This window comes from Solanum verrucosum, unplaced genomic scaffold, assembly GCF_900185275.1.
Source record: "Solanum verrucosum unplaced genomic scaffold, falcon-dt-bn FXZP01000102.1, whole genome shotgun sequence".
Classification (NCBI taxonomy): domain Eukaryota; kingdom Viridiplantae; phylum Streptophyta; class Magnoliopsida; order Solanales; family Solanaceae; genus Solanum; species Solanum verrucosum.
In genome coordinates, this window is record NW_026019930.1 from 2,979,078 (window position 1) to 3,004,789 (window position 25,712).

Here is a 25,712-nt window from a genome sequence, read left to right on the forward strand (position 1 = left end):
TCGGTCAAAAATACGTGTCTACAAGATACATATAATACATGTTTTATTCATGAATAATACAAGTTTAATTCAGTCTATAGATTATTATCTTGTTTTTCATTAGTAATGTTTTTTTTTTATTCTTAATTTTCTCTTCTAATTCAACTTTAATATTGTGTAATACACTTTTAATGCAAATTTAATTCATTTTGTAGTTTATTAGTTGTTACTATTAGATTACTTGTTTAATTCATTATTGATATAAGTTTAATTCACTCTATAGGTCATTGTCTGGTGTTTCATTAGTTACATTTTTTTATCTATGCTTAATTCTCTCTTCTAATTCAACTTTAATATTTGTGTAATACACTTTTAATACAAATTAATTCACTTTACAGTTTATTGGCTGATTTGTTATGATTAAATTACTTGTTTAATTTATTATTGATACAAGTTTATTCAGTTTACAAATCTCAGAATGCTCTTTCGTTTGCTATATTTTGCATGCGTGTTTAATTCACTTCTAATTCAACTTTAATATGTGTGTAATACATTTTTAATTTAATTCAAGTTTAATTCATTTGGCAGTTTATTATGTTTCTTTATTTGTTACGATTAGATTACTTTCTGCTCTTTCGTTTGCGATTAGTTTGGATAGGTTGTTCCTACGAATAATTGAAAATATCGTTTGAAGTTTATATCTCAATTTCAAGAGGGTTTGGTTAAGTTTAGAATTGATTTTAGGAGAAATATTAGATTGAAACTCGAAAAGGATGAAGTTTACAGAACTATATCGCGTTTGTATTAAAGTTGTATTAGATATGTTTCATAATTGTATTAAAATTGTATTAAAATAATGAATAATACATCCTACTTTTATAATACATATTGCAAACTTCACTCCCTTTTTAATGATATCAACTAAAGTAATTTAGGTAACACACTTATAAAACATGCACAATACATTTTAATACATATTGCAAACATCACTCACGTTCTTAGTGATACAAACCAAAAATAATTTATAAGACACATATAATACATGTTTTATTCATGAATAATATAAGTTTAATTCAGTTTATAGATCATTGTCTTGTCTTTCATTAGTTAAGTTTTTCATTCATTCTTGATTCTGTCTTCTAATTCAACTTTAATATTGTGTAATACAATTTTAATGCAAATTTGTTCTGCAGTTTTTTGGTTGATTTGTTACTATTAGATTACTTGTTTAATTCATTATTGATACAAGTTTAATTCACTCTACATACCGTTGTCTGGTCTTTCATTAGTTACGTTTTTTATGCATGCTTAATTCTCTTTTCTAATTCAACTTTAATACTAGTGTAATACACTTTTAATACAAGTTTAATTCATTTTGCATTTTATTGGTTGATTTGTTACAATTGGATTACTTGTTTAATTCATTATTGATACAAGTTTTATTCAGTTTACAGATCATAGAATGCTCTTTCGTTTGCTATATTTTGCATTAATGTTTAATTCTCATCTAATTCAACTTTAATATGTGTGTAATACATTTTTAATTCAAGTTTAATTCATTTTGCAGTTTATTATATCTCTTCATTTGTTACGATTAGATTACTTATCCAATTAATTATTGATACAAATTTTATTCTATCTACGAATTATTGACTACTATACGAAAGAAAGTAGAGAGAGAAAGAAAGGGAGAAAGAACAATAGAAAGAAAGGGAGAAAGAGCAGCATAAAGAAAGAAAGGAGAAAGAACAATGTACAGAAAGAAAGAAATGGAGAAAGAATAACGTACAGAAAGAAAGCAAGAAAGAAATGGAGAAAGAATAACAGAAAGAAAGAAGGAAAGGGATAAATAAACTTATATCAATAATGAATTAAACAAGTAATCTAATAGTAACAACTAATAAACTACAAAATGAATTAAATTTGCATTAAAAGTGTATTACACAATATTAAAGTTGAATTAGAAGAGAAAATTAAGAATAAAAAAAAAACATTACTAATGAAAAACAAGATAATAATCTATAGACTGAATTAAACTTGTATTATTCATGAATAAAACATGTATTATATGTATCTTATAAATTATTTTGGTTTGTATCACTAAAAACATGAGTGATGTTTGCAATATGTATTAAAAATGTAGTGTGCATGTATTATAACCGTGTTACGTAAATCATTTGGTTGGTATCATTAAGAAGAGAGTAAAGTTTGCAACATGTATTAGAAATGTATTGTTCATGAATAAAAATTATATTATATGTGTCTTATAAATTATTTGATTTGTATCACTAAGAAAATAAGTGATAGTTGCAATATGTATTTTTAATGGATTGCTTATGAATAAAACTTATATTATATGTGTCTCTTAAATTATTTTAATTTATCACTAAGAAAATGAGTGACGGTTGCAATATGTATTAAAATGTAATGTGGGTGTCTTATAAAGGTATTATTAGTGTGTTACCTAAATTATTCTTGTTGGTATCACTAAGAAATGAGTGAAGTGTGCAATATGTATTATAAATGTACTATTCATGAAGAAAAAATGTATTATATATATCTTATAAATTATTTTGATTTGTATCACTAAGAAAAAATGCGGTGTTTGCAATATGTATTACAAATGTATTGTTCCTATATTATAAATGTATTACGAGTGTGTTACTTAAATTATTTTGGCTGATACGGCCACTAAAAAAGAGTGAAGTTTGTAATATGTATTATAAATGTATTGTTCATGATTTTACTATAATTTTAATATAATTATGAAACATATCTAATACAACTTTAATTCAATTGTCATACAGTTCCATAAACTTCACCTTTTTCGAGTTTCAATCTAATATTTCTCCTAAAATCAATTATAAACTTAACCAAATCCTCTTAAAATTGAGATATAAATTTCAAACGACATTTTCAATTATTTGTAGGAACAATCTATCCAAGCTAATCACAAATTCGTAAAATTTCAAATAATGAATTCAAAATTTGAAGCTTTATAATGACCATTAATGGTGAACTCTTGTTGCTATAATTTTACAGATTTGAAATTTTTGCTTGAAAATATGATTTTGTACAAATTTTCATCTTTCCATTTCTTTTTCCGTCGTATTTTTGGGTAAAAATAATTAAATATGGGCAAAAATTGATTTGAAGATAGTTATTTATATGAAAATTTCAAAGAAGAAGAAGAATAAGTTTTTTTTTAAAAAGAAAGAAAAAAGAGGAGGAAGATAATAATGATAGAAAAAGAGACAAAGAAAAAGAAGAATAAAAAAAAGCGAAGGAAGATGAAAAAGGGTAGAGAAAGAGGCAAGCGACTGTACAATTTCTTAATTCCAAAAATTTGTTATATTTAGTTAGAAAAATTATATTGTCATAGATGGTAAATATTTCTTTAATATAACATATTTATGTGATTTACCCTTAAAAAAATATCAATCCAATCCAATTTTTTATTTTTTTAAATATGCCTACATATAAATTATAAAATATAAATTAATTAATAAAAAATAATTAACCGGAACCAAAATAAACCGGGAAAAATGGGTACCGGTACACCGGTATCAAATCGTGATACTGTTCCGTTCCGAGTACCGGTTCACGGTGTCCCATTCCGTCCCGAAGACTACTGGATCGGAATGGACCGGAATGGTACCAGAACGGTACCGGTACAACCCAATCCGGTGCCCAACCTTACCAAGGATTTTTCCATATTCAAAGCTTGAACCAAAAACCTATAGTTAAGGGAGAAGCAGACCCATCCATTGTACCACAGTCATATATTTTATTTTAAAGGTTTTCATGATTAAATCATTCTGAGTTGTAGACTCAATGGACATGAAAGTGCCAATGTGAATGTGAATTATAATGGTTGTGGGGGTGGGGGGTGGGGGTTTACTTTTCAAAGCAGTATGTATATATTGACAAAGCAGCAAAGTAGCAATATCTAGTCAGAATATTTTTAAACGTCCAACCATGAAAAATCAAAGGGATTGGAGAACGTGTCTTTATCAATTATCTGACAGAAAGAATATCCATGGAACCATAAACTAAAGGAAACAAACTTGATCATGAAAGGAAAATTACAAGTGCCAACCTATTGTCAAAAAAAAAAGGCACTGATTGACCTTAAAATGGATTGATCTTTAATTTTTTCCCTTGATCAACTGAACTTATGCCTCGTAGAGCATATGTTCTTTAAAAACCAAACTACTCTATCCGTCAAGTTTTGAATAGATTGCACATTTATTGAAGAAAAATCGAGGTAACTTAGCAAAAAAATACTACTACATATTTATGATTTTTTAAGTGAAAATACGACAACTAAATTAGGACAAAAGGAGTAATTAAAGACATTCATGTATTAGAGTGTCAAAAGGAAATCATAGTGAAATATATTACAGTGTGTCATTTTTGTAGTAATATATTTTACTTGATCAAGCACATACAAATTAATTAAATAAAATTACATTAGCATTACTCATGTAACAACTAGCTAGCATAATTAATCTTAACATGCATGTATGCTCCATCTTCAAAATCGAACCAATTAGTTGTAACAGCACCCGCGACTTGAAAGAGTATCCCCGGTTTCAAGATGAAAACAAATGGCCAGTGGATGGGGCTGGCCGTGGAGGTGGTGGAGGGGACTTTGGACTTCTTCCTAAACTATTTCCTTTGTTGGGAGCCAATTAATTATTAGCCCAATGAGGAGAGACCTCTGAGATTTGTTTGGAATTTGGTGATGGTTTAGGTGGTGGTGGAGATGAAATTGATGGCCTTTCAATTATTTTCTTTGTCATGAGGATTTGTATGATTGTATTGTCATCATGACTTGCTAAAATTCTAGCTTCACTTCTTTGTTGGAAACAAAGGAATGTTGCCATGAGAATGAATGTACAAGTAATGATTATTTGCATGTTTCTCAATTTTAGTAATAACACACTAGCTACTATATTGGTGTTAAGTACTAGAGCAGTACAAAGGGGTATTTATAGATGTTGTTTTGAAGGGAGTAGGTATATTGCTTAAAAGAGCGGTCTTAGGAGAATCATGAGATTTCAGATTCAAATTTAACGAAAATAAAAATACTGAATGATTTTTTTTAAATCTCATCTATATTTGAGTTGTGATGGACAGGTAACTCCAATACTTGTATCAGTAAAAGGTAGCCAAATATTTCGTAGAATTAATCGAGATGTGCAAATAAACTCGAACAATTATGATTATTTAAAAAAAACAAAGAGTAGGTGCATGTGTAGTGTGAAATGATTAAACTTCATTCAGAACATTTCTTAAATTAAAACATTGACTTGGCCATGCTCAAAAAAGGAGGTAAGGAGTCAAAGTCTTGTATTTTTCTTTGCTACTTGTTTCGTCCTTGTCTCATTTGAATATTTATAAATCTTTTTGCTACTAGTTGTAATATAAATATCCACAATTTTCAACACGTACTCACCTAAATTATAAAGCAAACAGTACCTACTTTGATCACACAAATGATAGAAATGATGTGTTTAAGGCCTACAATAATTGAGGACAACTCATATCTAATTAAAGCTATATATTAAAGATAAAAAAAAATTCTCATCTTTAATCTATTAGTTCACTTTAATTTTGTTTTTAAGTGTTGAAACGAAATAAGAACATGACTAAATTTGTTACATATAATATAGATTAAACTATTTTCGTAAAGCTAACTAAAGTTTATTTATATATCAAATATCAAAAGTATCACTTTTTTCTGTGCTTTGCTAGACCAAGTAGGGGCCGAATGTGTGGTCTTTAAATTTTGTTTTTCACTGAATTGCCTGTTGAGCACATCCAATTATTTAGAAGCAGTAATGATAGGGAGAGCTTTACCAAATCACCCTTTTTTAATTTGTGTCATTGTTTTATCCTTATTTTTATTTAATTTTTTAAAATTACAAACTTAAGTTATTTAAATTACAAGTTATAAGTATAACTTATAACATATTAACAATAAATAACTTATAAACTTCAAAAGATTCAAAATTTCAAATCTTGAAAACTTAACCTTAAAAACTTTAAAACAAAAAAACTTTATTAAACATAAACTTGCAAATTTAATAAGTAAAAATTTTAAAAAATATCTTTAAAATAAACTTAAGTAAAATTACATTATAAATTTCAATACAGTTAATTTAAACTTAGAAAAATAAACAAACATTCATATTTTCATAATTCAAAAAATCAAAATAACTAAAAAAAATTATTATTTTTTGAAATAGCTATATGTGTCGTCCCGTTTATCCCATCCCGTTCCATTCTGGTCCGATTCGGTCCCGGTATATAGTGGGATGGGACGGAACCTAGTCTCCATCTCGATAATTCCGATCCGGTTCATCCCGGTACAGGTCAACAAATCGGTCAACCCGTCCTGTTCGGTCCGGTACCGGTCCGTTCCGGTCCGATGCCCAACCTTAATCCTTGGAAGGGAGTATTTTCCCTCAAATGGGTCCCCACACAGGAAGAACCCAAATTTGTCGAACTCCGATATAGGTACGGGGTACCCGAGGAATACAAAAAAATCATACTGAAATGCCTAAAGTGGTTGACATTGACTATGATATTAAGTTCATACTGGGTCTGATAAGTTGACTGATTCCACTTGTGTAACAGTACAATCTTGACTCGATTAGACACCCAATGGTCAACCTGCAATGTCAGTCACTATAATCTAGTGGGTTGTTGAATTTTATTTTATTTTTGTTAGGACACTTGGAATGTACATCAAGGACTCATTTTGGTCGGAGAACAAGTTACCCAAAATTGGTAATTCATCCACAATGAGAGATAAAAATTAACACTACAATGCCCAGAACAACTAATCCCCGAATAAACTACAGGGAATCTCAAAACCGTTCCAGTATTTCGGTTTTTTTTGTCATGCACGTTAAAATCTTGTCCTGTGTTGTCTAATTCTCATGTTTTATCCTGCGTTCACTGGGCAAAATCTGAATATCATGTTCACTGTAACTTTATACTTGGCAAAATAATGCAGTAGTGACAAACAGGAAAGCATTGGAAAACTTTCACAGCACTAAGTTTTGTACAAAAGCACAAAAAGGGTCTAATTCTATCCATGAACAGTTCTATAACGATGCATCAAAGTTTCAAGTCCTAAGCTGAACACAGTACTGTTTGCTAAACTTAGTTTTTCAATATATACAAGAGAACTACAGCCATCCTTTGCAATGATTACCTGATGTAGACTTGAGCTAAGACTATCTAGCCTGGTTACCTGCAGAATCATCGCATAAGAACAAAAAGTGGGGCAGTGATGCTATCCTAGGAAGATTCAGCAACAGATCACCGACAGAGTCCTTCCTTGACATTGTTGAAGTCGGCTTGCAACCAGAGAGATCAGTTGATTCATCCTCTGGCATAGAAGGATCTTCTACATCTTCTCTTCCAAGCGGTGCGGTGGGAATGAAATTTATTTCATTAACTCTTCTTTCATCCGACACAACATCACCACCGTTCTCACTCGCATGAGCTGTTGCAGGATCCTTTTGGAGAAGGCAGCACAGAGAATTGACCCTTGACATAAGAGATTTCTCATCTGATGATGACACATTTTGAGTGTCACTAAGCAAGGATTTGGAGATCTCTTCCAGGATTTCCGAGCTTCGTCGTTCATCATTGGCGAGGTTGATGACTTTAGATGTCGTCTGCTCTGATACACGTTGCTCAAGCTGGCTCACTAAATCACTCATTGACACAGAGGGATGTACTCCAGACACTCTGAGTTGATTGAGGTTACTGAGCCCTTTCCGCTGCTCCACTTCCCTACTTTCCATATCTTCACTCGCCCCTGTATCAATAACAGCACGTTGAATGTGAAGTTACAGAAAAATAAAAAACAAATCCAAGAGAAACAGCACACTAACGAGAACAATATACATCCAGAGAGCAATATAGAAGCAAATCCTGATCACTTAGAATAGGCCATAGAATGGTTGAGAACAATAACATAGGATAACATGTCCATAACCCGATTCTGCAATATGGTCATATTCCTCTTTTTGAACAGAGACAACCCCCTCAATGTGGATTATGTTCAAGAAACACACAACTGTACCACCAAGACATGACTACAATAAAATCAAGGAAACGGGTAGCAAACTTCCTCTCCACTCTTTGAAAAGGAAATGACAATCAATTTGTCACTTTTTCAAAAAGGTGGGGGATAAGGGATGATCATCGACGTCTTCAAAGACATACTCACCATAGAACTCAATTCAAGAAAACTTAAATGCACTTCTCAGATAAAATACATAATTACCTGATCTTGGGGATGGCTTTTCTTGGTGAATACATTCCAAAGGTCTAGGATCTTGCTTATTTTTGGAGGAACACTGAGCTCCAGAAGGTGAAGTATAGTCAATAAAATTCGGACTCCCTTCATTATTCAGATCAAATTCACGGTCCCTTTCATGTGTGTCTTCAAAACCCGACATCTGGGATTCAAAATAAGGAGAATCTAGAGTCATCTCTGCTTGTTGACTCAGAAAATTAAGACGAGGATCACATTGCACAAGCTTTTCAATATGTTTTCCCAACAATCCATGCGGACACTCTAAGTAATGTCGCCTACAACCAAAGAAAATTTGAAGAGTTTTAACATCAAAACTGAACCACATTAAGACGAGAAAGGAAATGCTAGAAATTGTAAACAGACCAAACACACCCTACAACCAGCAGAACTTAAAAACCTAATATACTTGCAATCACTATGATACAATATAAAAGCTACTATAGGTGCAACATGCTTCAAAAATTAGCTTTTTACAACAGATTAAACTGAAATTGGGAAATTTAGTTGGGCTTTTAGATTCAAAGCTGAGACATTCCATTCGGTTGCAACACTGAAATGCTCTTTCAAAACTGCATTAGGCCACAAGGATAATCATTAAGTAGAGATAGCAACGGGGAAAGGCAGGGAGGTTGCCATGCAGGTTCAGCCTTCACCCGAAAGACTTCAACCCATGCCGCACCGCTCCGCATAGAAAACTTTCTATTTCAAACCTGTCCCTGCCCCTACCCACCCCAACCCACATAAACCTGCCCTGCCACATAGCCACTTAATTCTAAGCATGGGATAGTTCAAAATATTTGTCACTTGTTATGTTTATTACCCAAGAATGTGAACAAATGAACTGTTATTACATCTTAAAGATTGGTTTGGAACTAAGATAATAAAACCTGACGATAAGCAAAAAAATTCATAAGAAATGTCAAGCTCTTCCATTCAACACTTGGATGAATAAATTCGATGAAGAGTAATGCATTCATTTCATTTATATTTTCTCACTTCTGTTCTTCAGTTTTGCCCCCACCTCCCTGACTGAGTACTGCCTCCTAAAAATTGCTTCCTTCTTCATGTTTTCAATTAACATATAAAAAGTGTTAACTTGGCAGAGTCATAAAAAGTGTCTGAAAATTTTTATGGCAACATTTTGTAAGTCCAGACATCTGCAATAAGTGATTGATTGTAGTTGCAGAAATTTATCTAATTTGTAATTGGTCAAAAGTGCTAACCCGCAACGGCTTTGAAGTTTTAAAAAACACGCTTGAACCCACCCTCTACCCATAAGTTTAAACCCATACTTCCTGCATAACCTTAACCTGCCCCACCCTGTTGCCATCCCTACAAGCATTAACCATTAGGCACTAAACTGAGTGCGCAAGCAACCCACTCTACCTTATCTTTCTAGTATTGCCTCTCTCCTCTTCAAAAATAACTAAGCCTCGATCACAAGTTTCTGTCTCGCCTCGCCTAACGTAAAATAAACTAGATAGGAAAGAGAGAGTTTCTGCTTGAATAATGTATTCTACAGTCTTATCATCCTTCCCAGACCCCCACCCCAAGCCATTTTAAAAAGTTCAAATTAAGAAAATGGTGTTTCTTGGCCTTCTCCATATCAACAATTACTACTTGCTAGATGAAATTCCAAATCTAATAAGACCACTACTTATCATATAAATCCCTGTGATAGCCATGAAGCATCTAGAGCACTTTACTCTGTCAATAGAGTTGAGTCATGCCGGGCAAACCTCTTTCTGGATTTAGCTTTCTCTCATTATCTTCATGCATCAACTAAGTAGATCAAACAAGTGATTTGAAATACTCGCCGAAGTGGGGAAAAAAAGAAGGGGAAAAGGCTAGACAATAGATGTCCACGGAGATGTCAAGAAAACAAGATAAAATTGGCTAACGACTAACAATGGCGTAATTATTACTTGAGGAAGAAAAGAACTACAGGGATAATAGTAAGACCTGTGTATGCTAGCCTGTCCGTCAGTAAAATCTGAAGTTGCTTGCCAAAGTGTGTGCTTTCTGGGTTGTGGATCTGTCTCCCTAAAGAAAAGAGGTTGCCTTGCCAGCTGCAATACAAGGATACATAGCACCCTCATCAACTAAGGTTAAAAAGGAGAGCAACACTGGAGCCTATTCTGCTAATGCAGTTAAGGAAATAACTCCATAAAGACTAGCAAAAACAAAATTGTTTTACCCCTTACCACTATATCCAAGGTTCCTGGTGCATCATCTGGGTAATTTGCCTTCAACCCTATAATATCAGACCACTGGATCTCTATCTTATTCTTGAGACCACCATCAAGGACTTCCCATACAAGCTTATGCTTGGCAAAGTAACATTTTGCAACCAAATCTCCTTCATATCTCGACTTATACTGTAGAGAAAAAATATTCAATTCACTTGTGGAACATTCAGACTGAACATTATTTACAAATCATTAAAAAAGGGAACTGTGTATACCTCCCAGGTTCCAATTCTCAGAACTGAACCAGGAAAATTCGAGGCCTTGAGCTTTTCTATCATTGCAGTGCTTCTTTTCTGCTCCTTCTTCCCAAGACTTTCCACCATGGAGGTGCCCCCAAGCTTCATTTGGATCATATCCACCAGTGATGGGCTCTTTTTTAGCCGCAAACCTAACGGACTGGGTTCATCTAACGAGACGAACGATGATGAAACAGGAAAATCACAAGCTCCTTCACCCAGTTGCTGCTGCAAAATATCCTTGATTCAGATCTCAGAGAAGATAATACGATTACATAGTATTGTCCTACCGGTAGGGTGTACACGCAGACCTTACCCCACCTTCGTGCGGTAGAGAGGTTTTTCAGAACAGTTTGAAGGAAATGCCTTAGAAGATAACAATAGACGTAAATTCACTGGCATCTCCTTAATCAATATCAAGGCATCAATACTGATAAGCCAAGTTCTTATTCCCAATTTGGTAATTGATAATTCTCCTACAAACATTTCTAAAATGGCTATTTATACTCCTTTACTTCATTTATTACTAAGCACTTCCTAATTTGGTAAGTCCCTAAATGTTTGATGCAATTCAATAGTAAGTCAAACTAACATCATAAACTCTATGTGTAGTCAAATTCAGAGCATATGTTAGTAGATAACAAGATGCACACAGACAAAAGTCTTAAAACGAAAAAAAATGCACAAAATTCTACAGATCAAATAGAGAAACATCGCTTTAAAATTAGAACAGCAAAGAGAAAGAGAGAAAAACCTACTTGCAGAGAAGAGGAAAGCTTAGATCGCTTGTCGAGTTGGCAGCGTTCTTCATCTGGAAAGTTTTCAAGGTCTACCTCCCTCTTCACCGGCAACATTTTCCCCCTCTGCCACCGCAAATCCGATGGCGCTTCGCCGGTGTAATTCCTCGACGGATGCATGAGAAAACGACAAAAAAAAAAAAGTTTCAGATTGAGTGAGTAAGACAAATACCAAAAATATCAGAGCCGTGCTGAGTAGAGTTGGAAAATTCCAGTGAAAGTCACGCTTGTGAGATGAAAGAGAGCAATTTGTGTTTTGGCTACTACTAGCAGACAATTACTTCACTTTTCTTTTATAGTAAGGAAAATAATTATTTATTTTTATAGTCCCTTAATTCTTACTAAATTTTGCCAAATCCCTCCATCATAAATTACTTGCCATGTTTCATTTTAATTAAGTCAAACTCTTTGAGTTTCAATTAACATTTTAATTATTTTTTTATCAAATAAATATAAGTAGAATATATAAATTAATTTACTTTTATGGCAGGGGGAATAAGATATCTTATTATAAAGCATGTTATATTCAATTAATTACTCATAATGTATACTTTTTTGTCCTTTTCAAAATTAGAATTATTGTGTTGGACCAAAGGAAGAGGTGTTTGACTCGATGGTCTATTAGAAATAATATTTTTATTTTTAAGATAGTTATGATAAAGTCTACATACAATGTATCTTCTTTTAAATCTTAATTCGAGATTATGTTAATTATATTGTACTGTTTTACTTAAGAAAAAGTTTTATAACAACATTTCATTACTGGATTGATTTTTCAAAATTAGATTTTTTGTGTTGGACCAAAGGGAGGGGTGTTTGACTCGATGGTCTAATAGAAACAATATTTATTTTCAAAATAGTTATGATAAGGTCTATTTACAATGTATCTTGTTTTAAATCTTAATTCGTGAGATTATGTTAATTATGTTGTACTATTTTATTTAAGAAAAAGTCTTATAACAACATTTAATTTCTAGATTGATTTTTTTGAAAAAGTGATTTTGAGCAATTTTTTAGGTTAATATTTTTTCAATCATAAATTATAAATACATATTTAAATATAACTTAATTTTTAAATATGTATTTAACTTTTTTAAAAATATTTATATTCTATAGTTCTAGATACCCTATAAGTTCGTAAATACTATAATTATATATTTTAGAGTCAAGTTCTTCAAAAAATAGGATTAATTTTACATGTTTCTTGTGCAAAAATCATTGCGTCAATTGAAACATAAAGTGACGTTTGTTTGCGTAAACAGTTTGACCATTTGGAAAAATAAATTAAAAATAGAAATATTTGTTTAAGTTTTTTCATAAGCGTAAACTAATGTCATTAGGACTAAGATGTAAATATTAAAATATAAGTTAGGACAGAAGTACAATGTACTCCCTCAGTTCTCTTTACTTGTCACTTCATTAATGTTAATATTTATAGTAATATCCATATTAATGTAGTCTTAGATATAGAAGATATAATTCTGGTACTTAATCAATGAGGAAGGTAGAATAATAATAACATATTTAGGGTAATTCTTTAAATTAGACGCAAATTTTATCACTATCTTTGAGGTAGAGATGAGTTTCCATAGACACTTAACTTAAAGAAAAAATAGATCAAAGCGGTATAGAAAAAGAGATAACAAAAATAATAGAGAAAATCCTGACAAAATATCATTGGCACTTTATCAAATCATCTTAAATAATAGTGTTTGCAAGAATTTTTAAACATATGGAAAATAAATCAACCACAAGCAAAATCGGAAGAAACATGATTTTATTTCCGAGGGCCGTTAGTGGCGTATTTCTCGAACTAGGATGATTTGAATTTGATTTCTTTATGAATATTTTATTAATTTGCGCAATATTCGAGATGTCTTTTTAAGAGAATATAATAATTTTTATATAGGCATGAACTAGTGCTTATGATTGCATAGCCTCCAAGAATTATGTTTGGAATTGAAAACATAGTCTCAACTCGAAGTGAACACAAGTCCCACAAAATTTCAATGACTATAAATAGTCATAACAAGATAAAATAACAATCGACCCATAAATAAATATAACAATCAAACTCGAAGAATAAGAAACTACAAATATAATACAAATGACTAATATCATATAAAAGAATAAGTGAAACAATGATATCTAACTAACCGCATACCTTAATTTATGTTTTTTATAACTTTTTATTCAAGGACTAAGATCATGTCCTGAGTAAATTGAAATTGTGTTATGTTATAATCACATCTCCTTGTTACTCTACTTAAAATCAGTCATTGTCAACCTCTCACCCCTCGGGGCACTAGAGCATTCCCCCACCCACGTGCTGGATAAAATGCGTGGGAGCCCACAGATCCGAAAAGGTTCGTGTATTTGTACGATTTGCGGCTGTGATTTAAGGACAGGGAACGATAAGAGATCGACACGTAAGATGCTGAATTGATGCTTCACAGATGGGATAATATTTGGATCATTCTCTTTTTGTCGTCTTATGGATCAAGGAAAAAACACGCGTGTCGGCACGTGATCTCTTCCTTAATAAAAACTCGGCGGCCTTACTGTTTTTTTTTAAGACCAATCATATGTGATTTTACACCCTTTTTTATTTATTTATTTATTAAGTGTCCATTATCTGCTATAGAGAGTGACTAGGGAGAGTTGGCAAAATAGCTACCGCCCATTTGATAATGCGATATGGAATCATGATATGATATCATAATTTCATATTATGAGATAAAATTAAAATTTTACTTGGACATGTGATATATAATTTTTGTGTTGTATATTTTCTCATAAACAAAAGAATTCCATAAGTTGTAAAACTATTAAAATAACCCTAATTATTTATTCCATCTTACGAAATAAAATAAAAAATTATAAAATCGCATAATAAATTATTATAAAATTATTTGTTCTCCACTTAACTAATTGTTTTACCTAACTTTAATTGATCAAATTTTAATTCAGTAAAAATTAAACATAAATTATAGTGTATTAGTCTTTAATATAATTTTCCCACATAATATGGACAATCTCCTCACGTTGAACTTGCATTTCTCGATCATATGACCGAGAAGACGAACCAACATTGTTACTTTGAGTCATTTGTTGGTCAATATCATCCGCAACTATATTTTCATGCTCATAGACCATAAATATTTCATCACTCATTTGGTATTCTCGCAAATAATTATGTAACACTGCACAAACTATGACATTTTTCGCTTATGTGTCAATATCATAATGATTCATGTCTTGTTCACTTGTGTGCAATTACACATTTTCAGTGCATTAATTTTTGTGCTAAAAATCAAACATATTGGAAGTAGTGATTATCAAACATACATCACCAATTTTGTCTTTTTTCATATTAAATTGCTTTAAACATTTTCATATGTAGCTGAAAGAGACGTTTTTTTTAATTATGAAAAATAAAAAAAGTATTACTCCCTCCGTTCTTATTTATATTCACCAAATCAATTTCTACTTTATCATTTATATTCACCAAATTTAAAGTAATAATAAATTTTATGTTGGTGAGAATAATAAATTTTAAAAAGTAATGATGTGATTATAAATTTTATTTACATGTGAAATAAATGGTTAGTAGATATAAATGTGGGTTGTTTTAGCAAAATGTAAACTTGTGGGTCAATTTTTGTATTTAAAAATCTCAAATCATGATATGTAATTTTCATATCATGGTTTTTGGAGAATATAGAATTTCATCCCATGATATGAAATCATGAGATGGAATCAGCATGATTTAATAGGCGTTTGGTCATGCGATACCATATCACGATATGAAATCGTGAGATGAAATCAACGTTTGGACATGCAATTTCACGCTGATTCCATCTCATAATTTTATATCATGGGATGAAATTCCATATTCTCCAAAAACCATGATATGAAAGTTCTATATCATGATTTGGAATTTTTACATACAAAATATTTTGTTAAAATAACCCCACATTATATCTACTAAACATTTATTACATATGTAAATAAAATTAATAATCACATCATTACTTTTAAAATTTATTATTCTCACCAACATAAAATTTATTAATGCTTTCAATTTGGTGAATATAAATGATAAAGTAAGAATTGATTTGGTGAATATAAATAAGAACAGAGGGAGTAATACATTTTTAGGTTTTCATAATAATAAAACTTTTCTTTCGGCTACATATGAAAATGTTTAAAGCAATTTAATATGAAAAATGACAAAATTCGTGATGTATGTTTGATAATCACTACTTCTAATATGTTTGATTTTAGCACTAATTTAATGCACTGAAAATGTGCAATTACACACAAGTGAAACAAGACATGAACCATATGATATTGACACACAAATGAAAATTGTCATAACTTGTACACTTACATAATTATTTGCGATAATACCAAAGGGGTGATGAAATATTTATGGTCTATGAGCATGAAAATATAGTTTCGAATGATATTGACAACAAATGACTCAAAGTAACAATGTTGGCTTGTCTTCTCGGTCATATGATCGAGAAATGCAAGTTCAACGTGAGAAGATTGTCCGTACTATGTGAGAGGATTATATTAAAAATCAGTACACTACAATTTATGTTCATTTTTTTTTTATTGAATTAAAGTTTGATCAATTGAAGTTAGATGAAACAATTAATTATAAGTAGAGAACAAATAACTTTGTAATAATTTATCATGCGATTTTATAAATTTTTGTTTATTTGATAAGATTGAATAATCAATTGGGGCTATTTTAATAGTCACAACTTATGATATTCTTATGTTTATGAGAAAATATACAATACAAAAATTTCATATCGCGTGTCCAAACAAAACTTCAACTTCGTCTCATGATTTCAATTATAATATCATATATGATTCCATATCGCATGGCCAAACGGACCATTAGTGTCCATTATCCGCAATAGAGAGTGACTATTTCATATTCGTATGGCATAAGTCCCCATTCGACAAAAATGCTCATTATTAAGGATTTTCTTCACATCTAAAATTTGAGCCCGAAACCTCTGATTAAGAAAGAAACAGTCTATTCGTTGATTTTTATAGAATCGTTTAAAAAAAAATTACTCTTTCGATTTTATATTCGTTGTCATCACGGTTTAGCATAAAATCGAATTAAACTAATTAAATTAATTATGAGTTATTTAAATTTAATTTAAATTTTAAAAAAATTTAAACCAAAGTTAAATTGATATTGTTGATTTTATAGAGAAAATATCTTAATATTATTCAAAATAAGGTTAAGCTAATCTTATTGATATTTAAAAAGTCATAAATTCTAAGCTATGTAATTAATATTGTTCACTTTCACGAACAAATAATATTAGGGAAAATGATTTTTTTTTATCAGTTCTTGTTTGATTTTGGTAAATAATAAGTATTCTGGAATAAATATTTTTAGCAACATTATTAACTAATATGAGATAGAGATACTAAGAGCTTAACTATTACATTCATTTATATTTAGTTATTATAGTAAGTAATTTATTTATTTACTTAAAATTACAAATTTTATATTATATGAAAAGTTAATTTGAGATAATAGCTTAGATGATTATTTGAGTGATTTTTGTTAAGAGAATTATCCTATTTGAGTGGTTTTTGTGTTGTAAAATAAAATAAAATGACACTTTTAAAAGAAATATTCTTAGTTGAGTGATTTTTGAATTATTTTATAAAATAAAGTTGAGTGACTATCTATAATATTATCTCAAATAAATCAATACTTTATACTCATTTAGGCATATCAAATATTATTCACTCAAAACACATCCAACGAGAGTAAAATGATAGGAATTTGAGATTAAAGCATAAATAAGTATTTCCAACTGAACATAAGTAACTTACACTGATAGGAAAATGTGTTAAACTGTCATTGATGTTGTGTTTTGGTAATAATGATATCATTAAGGTTGACAATAGATTTCGTTGAAGTAAATGAAATGAATAAGAACGATTAATATGACTTACTTTTATTTTTAGTCCGTTCTAAAATAATAATAAATTTATATATTAAGTAACAATTTAACTTTAAAATATTAATTTTATTCTGAATGAAATGATTTATAGCCACACAAATTTCTATCATTCATTAAACTCTGTGCCGAGTCAAACTATCTCACATAAAATGAGACGGAGGGAGTAATAATTAAGATGAAGCAACTCATGCCTACAAGGACACAAGTCACAATTCGAGTTATTCAAGTTCTTTAATTTATAAATTTGATTCGTCCAAAATCCGAAATATAAATTCATAAAGGTGAAGTAGTACTTGTAACACATTATCATCTTAGTAACATTTGTTTTGAAAAAAGGTTTATTTTTATGTCTTGTACGATTAAAATTGTGTCAAGTTTATTTAGATCTAACAATTTAGTAAATTCAAAGTTTGTGAACTTAAAAGTATAAGATTTGGATCCATCAATTTATGAGATAAAAAAGAAGTCTCACTTGACTAGTATCATTACGTGAGAAATAGAATTAAAAAAAAAATTATTCGCTCACGTTTCCATGTTTGACATTTTTCTTGAAGTAAAAATGTCAGCAAATTGATTGAGACAGCTTCAAAAGAGTCAACACCTATAATGTCATCTAATATAATAATAAAAAAAGAGATAAAAATGAATTTATGATGTACAAGTTGCTTGTATATATATGTTACGTACTAGTAAAACTAATGAGCCAACAAAATTAATGTAATGATCTTAGGACCAAATATGTTAGACTATGTTTATAAATAATGTACTAAAATACTACTTGTTTGAAATAATTATTGATAAGGAGATGAATGATGTCCTCTTAGAAGGAGAAAACTCTGACGAAAAAACGTTGAAAATTCAAAATAGATGATAATATACTGCCCTTTCTATTTTAATTTAGACATAATATAATAGTTTGTTATTAATTAACTTGACATCAATGAACATTTATGACATTCAATTTTGAATGTGCACGAGTGAATTTTCAACAATATGCTTTACTTAAATTTCAGCTTATAGCTAAAAGCTGTGAAATCAACCTTATTACGTGTCACATTTTTGCAACACTGAATTTCTAGATTCAACATCAACTAAATTGAAAAAAAAGTCAAAGAAGAAGCTAATTCTAAGTTGATGCAAAAAGCTAAGGTTGTAGTTTTACATTTAGTTGTTTGTTGTAGTAACACATGTTAAATGTCAATGTCGAAGATAATTAATTTGACACAAAAATTACTATTATTGAAGAAAGTGTGCATACTACTCCCTCCGTCCACTATTGTTTGTCATGATTTCTATTTTTAGAGTCAAACTATAGGAACTTTGACTAACATTTTAAGATGTATTTTTTCATCATATTGATATGCAAAAAATTGCAATTTATAGTACTTTTCATATAGTTTTTAAATATCTAAATTTTTTGTTTAAAATATTGAATTAATGTAATCTAATTTAACTTTGAAAATCAGTCAAATTGACTTTCGAAAATCGCAACATGACAAATAAAAGTGGACAGAGGGAGTAACAAATGAAAACATAAAGGAAACGAATAAATTATATCTAAAGGAGCAGGTTGGTCGGGGCCCCTAAAAGACATTTTCTTATCGATTAATTCAATAATTAAATTGTTAAGAATGACTAATCAATTAATCGGTATTTCATTTTATTTAGCATATTTACAATTCGATAACCAATAGACTCAATCAACAATCACATTTAGCTATATTTAAATGAAAGTCTTCCTTTTATTACTTCCTATATTATTTTTTCATTGTTGTAGAAGGAACTGAAACAACCTTTACAACCTTTGGCGATAAGCCCTTACAGGCCCAATTCATGTCGTTCGGAAATTTGCATAAAGTATCACATTAACCAGAGTTCTCGTATTTGAGTTCTCACTATAAAAAAAAAAATCTTATTGGAAATGTTACCCCCGAATGGGCCCTATAGTGTGCAATTCGAATTTAATCAAGGTTCCAATACTAATTACTAAAATCACAACGTGCCCATCAAAACTTGTAAACAATTGCACACACAAATTCAATCACTTCGGCAAAATTTATTAACAATTGAACAGGATAATAAAATGAATATTGTACTAAAGTTATGACATATCGATCTAACTTGTGATCAATTGAACACAAACAAATTCTACTAATTTTGAAAGATTTATACATGCATAATTAAGTAAGATAGGAGTGATGAAAATTGTACCAAAGCTAATTAATGATGCATCTCTAACTAATAACTTGTAAACAATTGAAATTTGAACATACAAATTTTGTCAATCCAATAAAAAAAAAATTCTTTTTTTTAACCCTCATTAGGAGCTCCCACCCCTTTTTGCTCCCTTGGTGACTCGAACTGGCAACCTTCGGGTTGAAAGTGAGGGGTTCTTACCATCCAATAAGACTTGTGAATACTTTATCAAAATAAGTAAATAATTAAAGATCATAATAAAGATTTGGTGCAACCATCAAAATAGCCCTATTTCTACAAATATTATGCTTGGACTCGAAAATTCCTTAGAAAAAAAAAGGGATAAGAGTCTGAAAAATATCCAACTTTGGTCGGATTTACTGTTGCGATACTAAACTTTCATAAGGACCTATTACCTACCTAGACTATTTAATACCAGATTTTTTGCCCCCTGAACTATTTAATAGTGTATTTTAAATGTATATATGTGCCCACATGGACACATTACTATTTATAGTTTTACATTATTTTTTATGTTCACGTGGGAAAATATATATGTTTAAAATACGGTATTAAATAGTCTAGGAAGGTAATAGGTCCTCATGAAAGTTTAGTATCGCAACAACAAATTCGACCAAAATTGGGGTATTTTTCAAACCCTTATCCCGATAAAAAAATTTCGAGAAGTTAACTACTCATTCACTATTATTGTTTAGCAAGTCAAATAACTTTTGCTTAAACTGTACGTGGTTCTTACAAAATAGATTAAAAATATGTTTAATTATAAAATGTTGAAGGGAAAATGCATAAGTACCCCCAACCTATGCCCAAAATCCCCGAGACACACCTAACCTTTAATAAGGTCCTATTATCCCTCGAACTTATTTTATATACAATTTTCTACTCCTTTTCGGCCTACGTGGCACTATCCTTGAAAAAATTGTCAACACGCGCTGGGCCCACAAGATAGTGTCACGTAGGCCGAAATAGGGGTAGAAAATTATATATAAAATAAGTTCGGGGGTAATAAGACCTTAGTAAAGATTAGGTGTGTCTCTGAGATTTCGGGCATAGGTTGGGAGGTACTTATGCATTTTCCCAATGTTGAATTATATATAAGTGTAATTCTAAACATGCAAGGTTATTTCAAGATAATTAAAAATAAATATCTTAATGCTCACCCAACAGTCCCTTTAGGAGGGAAATAAGTAGATGTTTCTCCTATCCCAAAATAATTGTCCTATTTTACTTGGAGAGAATCAAGCTACTCCCTTCATTTAATTTTATTTGTCTTCTATATTTAAAATAAACATATTTCATTTTACTGGTTTATTTTAGTAAATTAAAAGACCCCTTTTCAGTTTCAAAACATAATTAATAAGGATACTTTAATAAAATACACTTTTAATTAAAACTTTTAAAGGAATATGGTAAATCAAGGATCAAGTAATATAAAACAGAAAGATTACAATATATGAATTTTAATGTGACTAACAACATGAGTTGGGTGTAGTCGTGGAACTGCTTCATTATTAAGATCTCGAGTTCGAGTTCTGAGTATGAATAAAATCATGTTGAACCGCCATCTCCGAAGGGTGCCTTCCGTGTCTGATATGAATTTAATCGGAGCTCCAATGCGGACCCTAGACACCAGCTAGCTCGAAACAAGAAAAAGAATTTTGATGTGAATTAGAGGTAGAAGCTTGATGTGATCCTGCATGTTCCTCTTTTTCGTTTTATATATGGCAAAGTTGCTTTCAGCGACAAAGACTTGTCAACTTGTTAGTCTCTTACCGGATCCATCGAACTTTAAAAAAATGCTCATCTAAGTCATTCGTTAAAAGTTTAGCTCATATATGTCATTTCCGTTTGAGAAAAAGCCCATCCATGCCATTATTTGTTAACAAAAAATAGTTCTAGTTTTGTAAAATTATTTTTTACACATGGTCAATTATGATTCGGCTGCGTCATTAATTAAATTATTTTTTCAAAGAAAAAAGGCTCAAATAGGCATTGAACTTTGAGAAAAGGTTCATCTATGTCATCCGTTAAAAGTTTTGACTCATCAATGTCATTTCAGTTAACAAATAATGACATGGATGAGCCTTTTCTCAAACGGAAATCACATAGATGAGTCAAACTTTTCACAGATGACATAAATAAGTCTTTTCTCAAAGTTCGATGGCATATTTAAGCCTTTTCCAGACATGTCAGTGCTAAAAAATCACAATTTCCCCACTGAATTTTCAGTTAAAAAATGTTCAGTGGCTATTTCCACAGATTATCGAAAGACTCTTGGTGTGTCCTACATGGTGTGGACATATAATAATGTAGGCTTAGGAAAAGGGACAAATTAAGACACAAAAAATTGACAACACCAGCATAAGTAACTCCATTCCACTGCCTCTTTTTGTTTTCTTTCAAAACTCCACACTGCATTGTTTCACTTTGGTAGCTAGTGTGTGGTATTGTCATAGTTGATTCCGTGAAGGGACAGTGAGAGTACTCTCTTTTATCTATGTTTGTCTAAGCAAACCAATGACATTGCTAATATACATACTCCAACTATATATACAATTAACTTTGTCTTCCCTAGTATCTGCACGTGAACTCTCAATAATTTTTCATGCATTTGTGGGTCCTAGATCCTTGTCAGCCGGGGCCGGAGTTACCATGTTAGATACAGATTTAGATGAACTCAGTAGCTTTTGCTTAGATCATATATTATGTTGGAAATTTATTGGATCATATCCATCCATAACTCATAAGAACTACTTTAATTAGTACATTAGTTCCTAAACCCTAGCTTATAATGTATAAATACACCATTATGCGTGTTGGAAGAACAATTTTTTTTACATTAGTATGATGGCTAGGGTTTACAATCTCCATCTATTGAGGATATCTAGGTTGTGGTTAAAGGGAGTTCATTCTCTTTTGTGAGGATTCTTGACAATCCGTGTGACACGAGTCGTAGTTGTTGCAGATCCGTTTTCGCTACGGAGAAACTAGATAAATATTTTACCAATTATTCGAGATACTACATATTTGTATTAGAAAATTCATTAAACATGCATCAATATTAAATTCCAATAGCACTAACGAAAATGAGTTATGGGTTTGTACGTAGCAAATTCAAAACTCATAAACTTTAAATTCTGACTCAGCGGGCTCTGCAATCGCCAGCCTCTATTTTTTTGTTCTCATGCTTAATTCCAACTCATAAGAATCTCATCCACACTCTAGACTCTCTCCCCTCCATTCTCTCTTCTCATTCTTCCCATCTTCTTTTATTTTCCCTTCATTCCTAAATACCTTCAAATTCCATCTTCAAAAGTTGTAAACTTTAATAAACAATGTCTCTTTGGCCATATTCAGTTTTTCTTCTTCTTTTCATTCTGCTCACTTCAAGTAATGCAAACAATGAACAAAGGCTTCACCTCAAAAGACTTCAAAGAACACATCAGAGCAATAGCCCAAGTTGTTATTCTCAAAAATCAAGTGAGTTTTTGCATAAACAAGATTGTAGAGCTAACTAGCTAGTCATTGATCATTAATTTATTATTAGAAGGCATTTAGTTTTTGTTTTGATATTATCAACACTTTTATGGGGATCTCCTAATAGTTTTGCTTCTTTTCATGCTTTTATATGCTATATATGTCACCTTTAATTTATTCTTCACTAGGCAAAAAGATAGTAGTGGAATACAAACTACTCCTTCCGTTCACTTTTACTTATCGATTATATTAAAAATATATTTCCACTTTTAGCGTATCAAGAGAAAAACATACATTTTTTTGTGTTTTATCATTAATATTAATTACTTATTCTCCAAATCATTTTCCAAGACCTAAATTTAAGCATCAATTAATATGTGCATTATGGTAAATCACTCATATTGATTATTGTTTCTTAAGGGGTGTTCAAAATCCAAACTGGAGAAGTAAAAGTGAACGGAGGGAGTATTTACAATGTTTTCTATGTGATTCTATTAACATGTCAATATGTGATGTTGCTATACAAGCCAATCTTTAGGTTCTTAGAACTCTGTACTACAGTAATAACTTTTTGTTGGTATAGCATAATTTTATAGTGTATGATCTTTTCCCTAACACATAAAATTCCCTATTTGAACTTTGGTGTTAATTAGAAACATTTTTTTCTTTCAGAAAGTGAAAATGGAGCAACAATATTGGAAATGCAGCACAAAGATTACTGCTCTGGATCAGTTACCAACATGAACAGAAATCACCAGAAACAACTGATAGTTGATGATGATATTCGAGTTCGGTCAATACAAGCCAGTATCAAGAACATCATTTCTGGAAAAATTGCAACTTTATCACAAACCAAAATTCCTATTTCTTCTGGTGTCAAACTGCATAGTCTAAACTACATTGTCACAGTAACGTTAGGTGGTCGAAACACGACAGTAATTGTGGACACAGGAAGTGATCTCACATGGGTTCAGTGTCAACCTTGTAGATTATGTTACAATCAACCAGAACCTCTGTTCAACCCCTCTGTTTCTCCTACTTATCACAAAGTTGTATGCAACTCGTCGGTTTGTCAAACTCTTCAGTCTGCAACCGGAAATTCAGGGCAATGTGGGAATGATTTACAAGATTGTAATTATGTTGTCAGCTATGGTGATGGATCCTACACTCGAGGCGAACTTGGTCAAGATCATTTGGTTCTTGGAAGCACTTCTGTTGAGAATTTCGTCTTTGGTTGTGGAAGGAACAACAAAGGTCTATTTGGTTTAGCATCAGGGCTTATGGGACTTGGAAGAAGTGATATTTCTTTGATATCTCAAACATTTGAGACTTTTGGTGGTGTTTTTTCCTATTGTTTACCTTCAGCTGAAGCCAAGTCCTCTGGCTCATTAGTACTAGGAGGTGACAGTAACACTTCAATTTTCAAGAACTCTACACCTATTTCTTACACTAGAATGTTAGCAAATCCACAGCTTGTTACCTTCTATTTTCTCAATCTAACCGGGGTTACTATCGGTGGGGTGGCTATTCAAGATTCAGGTTTTGGAAAAAGTGGGATGATCATTGATTCTGGTACAGTTATTACAAGGCTCCCACCAACAGTATACAAAGGTGTTAAAGAAGAGTTCTTGAAACAATTTTCAGGGTACCCTTTTAAACAAGGAGTTTCAATACTTGATACTTGTTTTGATCTTTCTGCATATGAAGAAGTGAACATTCCCACTGTTAAAATGCAGTTTGAGGGTGGTGGTGAGATGGAAGTTGATGTTACTGGGATTCTTTTTATTGTAAAAAGTGATGCATCACAAGTCTGTTTGGCTCTAGCAAGCCTCCAATATGATGATGAGATTGGAATTATTGGAAATTATCAGCAGAAGAATACTAGGGTTATATATGACATAAAACAATCACAAGTTGGATTTGCAAAAGAGACATGTAGTTTCTGAGTTTTCATCATGCAGATAAGATAAAGTTATCCCCTGATATTCATCCTCTCAAAAGGAAGTCAATAATGTGACTTTTTGGTAATGAAATTTTAAGAGTGATTATTTTTCTAATATAAACAGGTTTTAAAACGTTTCAATGGAACTATTTATTTTTATATTTTCCTAAAAGTAAAATTCTTACAAGTCATGATATGTTTTTACATTGTTGCCAAGACATCTTTATACTGTACAATACTAGTCCTACTGACAAAAAGATGATGAAATTCCTTGATGCTTAATCATCTCGTAAACTTCAAGAACATTGTGCAGATGAGGTTAAGTCACAAATTGGCATACTCTACAGTTTTACAAGAATATAAAAACATTCATTATGCCAACACTGGAATGTCTCGATAACCGAGCCAGTTGTCGTTTCCTTTTTTCTTTCTTCTGTTTTCTGAGTACATGGCTGATGGCCCT

The 25,712-nt window shown here is 31.2% G+C and overlaps 3 protein-coding genes across 4 annotated transcripts in view; 2 read left to right on the forward strand and 1 right to left on the reverse strand.

Moving 5' to 3' along the window:
* LOC125828680 (uncharacterized) overlaps positions 1-25,712 on the forward strand; it is a 111,758-nt gene that overhangs the window by 36,409 nt on the left and 49,637 nt on the right. The gene's annotated exons all lie outside the window — the stretch shown is intronic.
* LOC125828582 (uncharacterized) lies at positions 6,972-11,864 on the reverse strand. 2 transcript variants are annotated; one of them, XM_049507902.1, is made up of 6 exons: positions 11,567-11,864; positions 10,788-11,033; positions 10,528-10,701; positions 10,286-10,392; positions 8,291-8,598; positions 6,972-7,819 (listed from the first exon to the last, which is right to left on the reverse strand). In XM_049507902.1, the coding sequence occupies exons 1-6, from the start codon at positions 11,723-11,725 to the stop codon at positions 7,230-7,232; spliced, it is 1,584 nt and encodes a 527-aa protein (XP_049363859.1). In that variant the 5' UTR covers positions 11,726-11,864; the 3' UTR covers positions 6,972-7,229. The 2 variants fall into 2 exon arrangements, with proteins under 2 accessions (XP_049363859.1, XP_049363851.1); XM_049507894.1 differs by having other exon boundaries at positions 10,788-11,036.
* LOC125828644 (aspartyl protease family protein At5g10770-like) lies at positions 23,070-25,392 on the forward strand. The gene is made up of 3 exons (XM_049507972.1): positions 23,070-23,310; positions 23,980-25,278; positions 25,313-25,392. Exons 1-2 carry the CDS (start codon positions 23,166-23,168, stop codon positions 25,251-25,253), a joined length of 1,419 nt encoding a protein of 472 aa, XP_049363929.1. The 5' UTR covers positions 23,070-23,165; the 3' UTR covers positions 25,254-25,278; positions 25,313-25,392.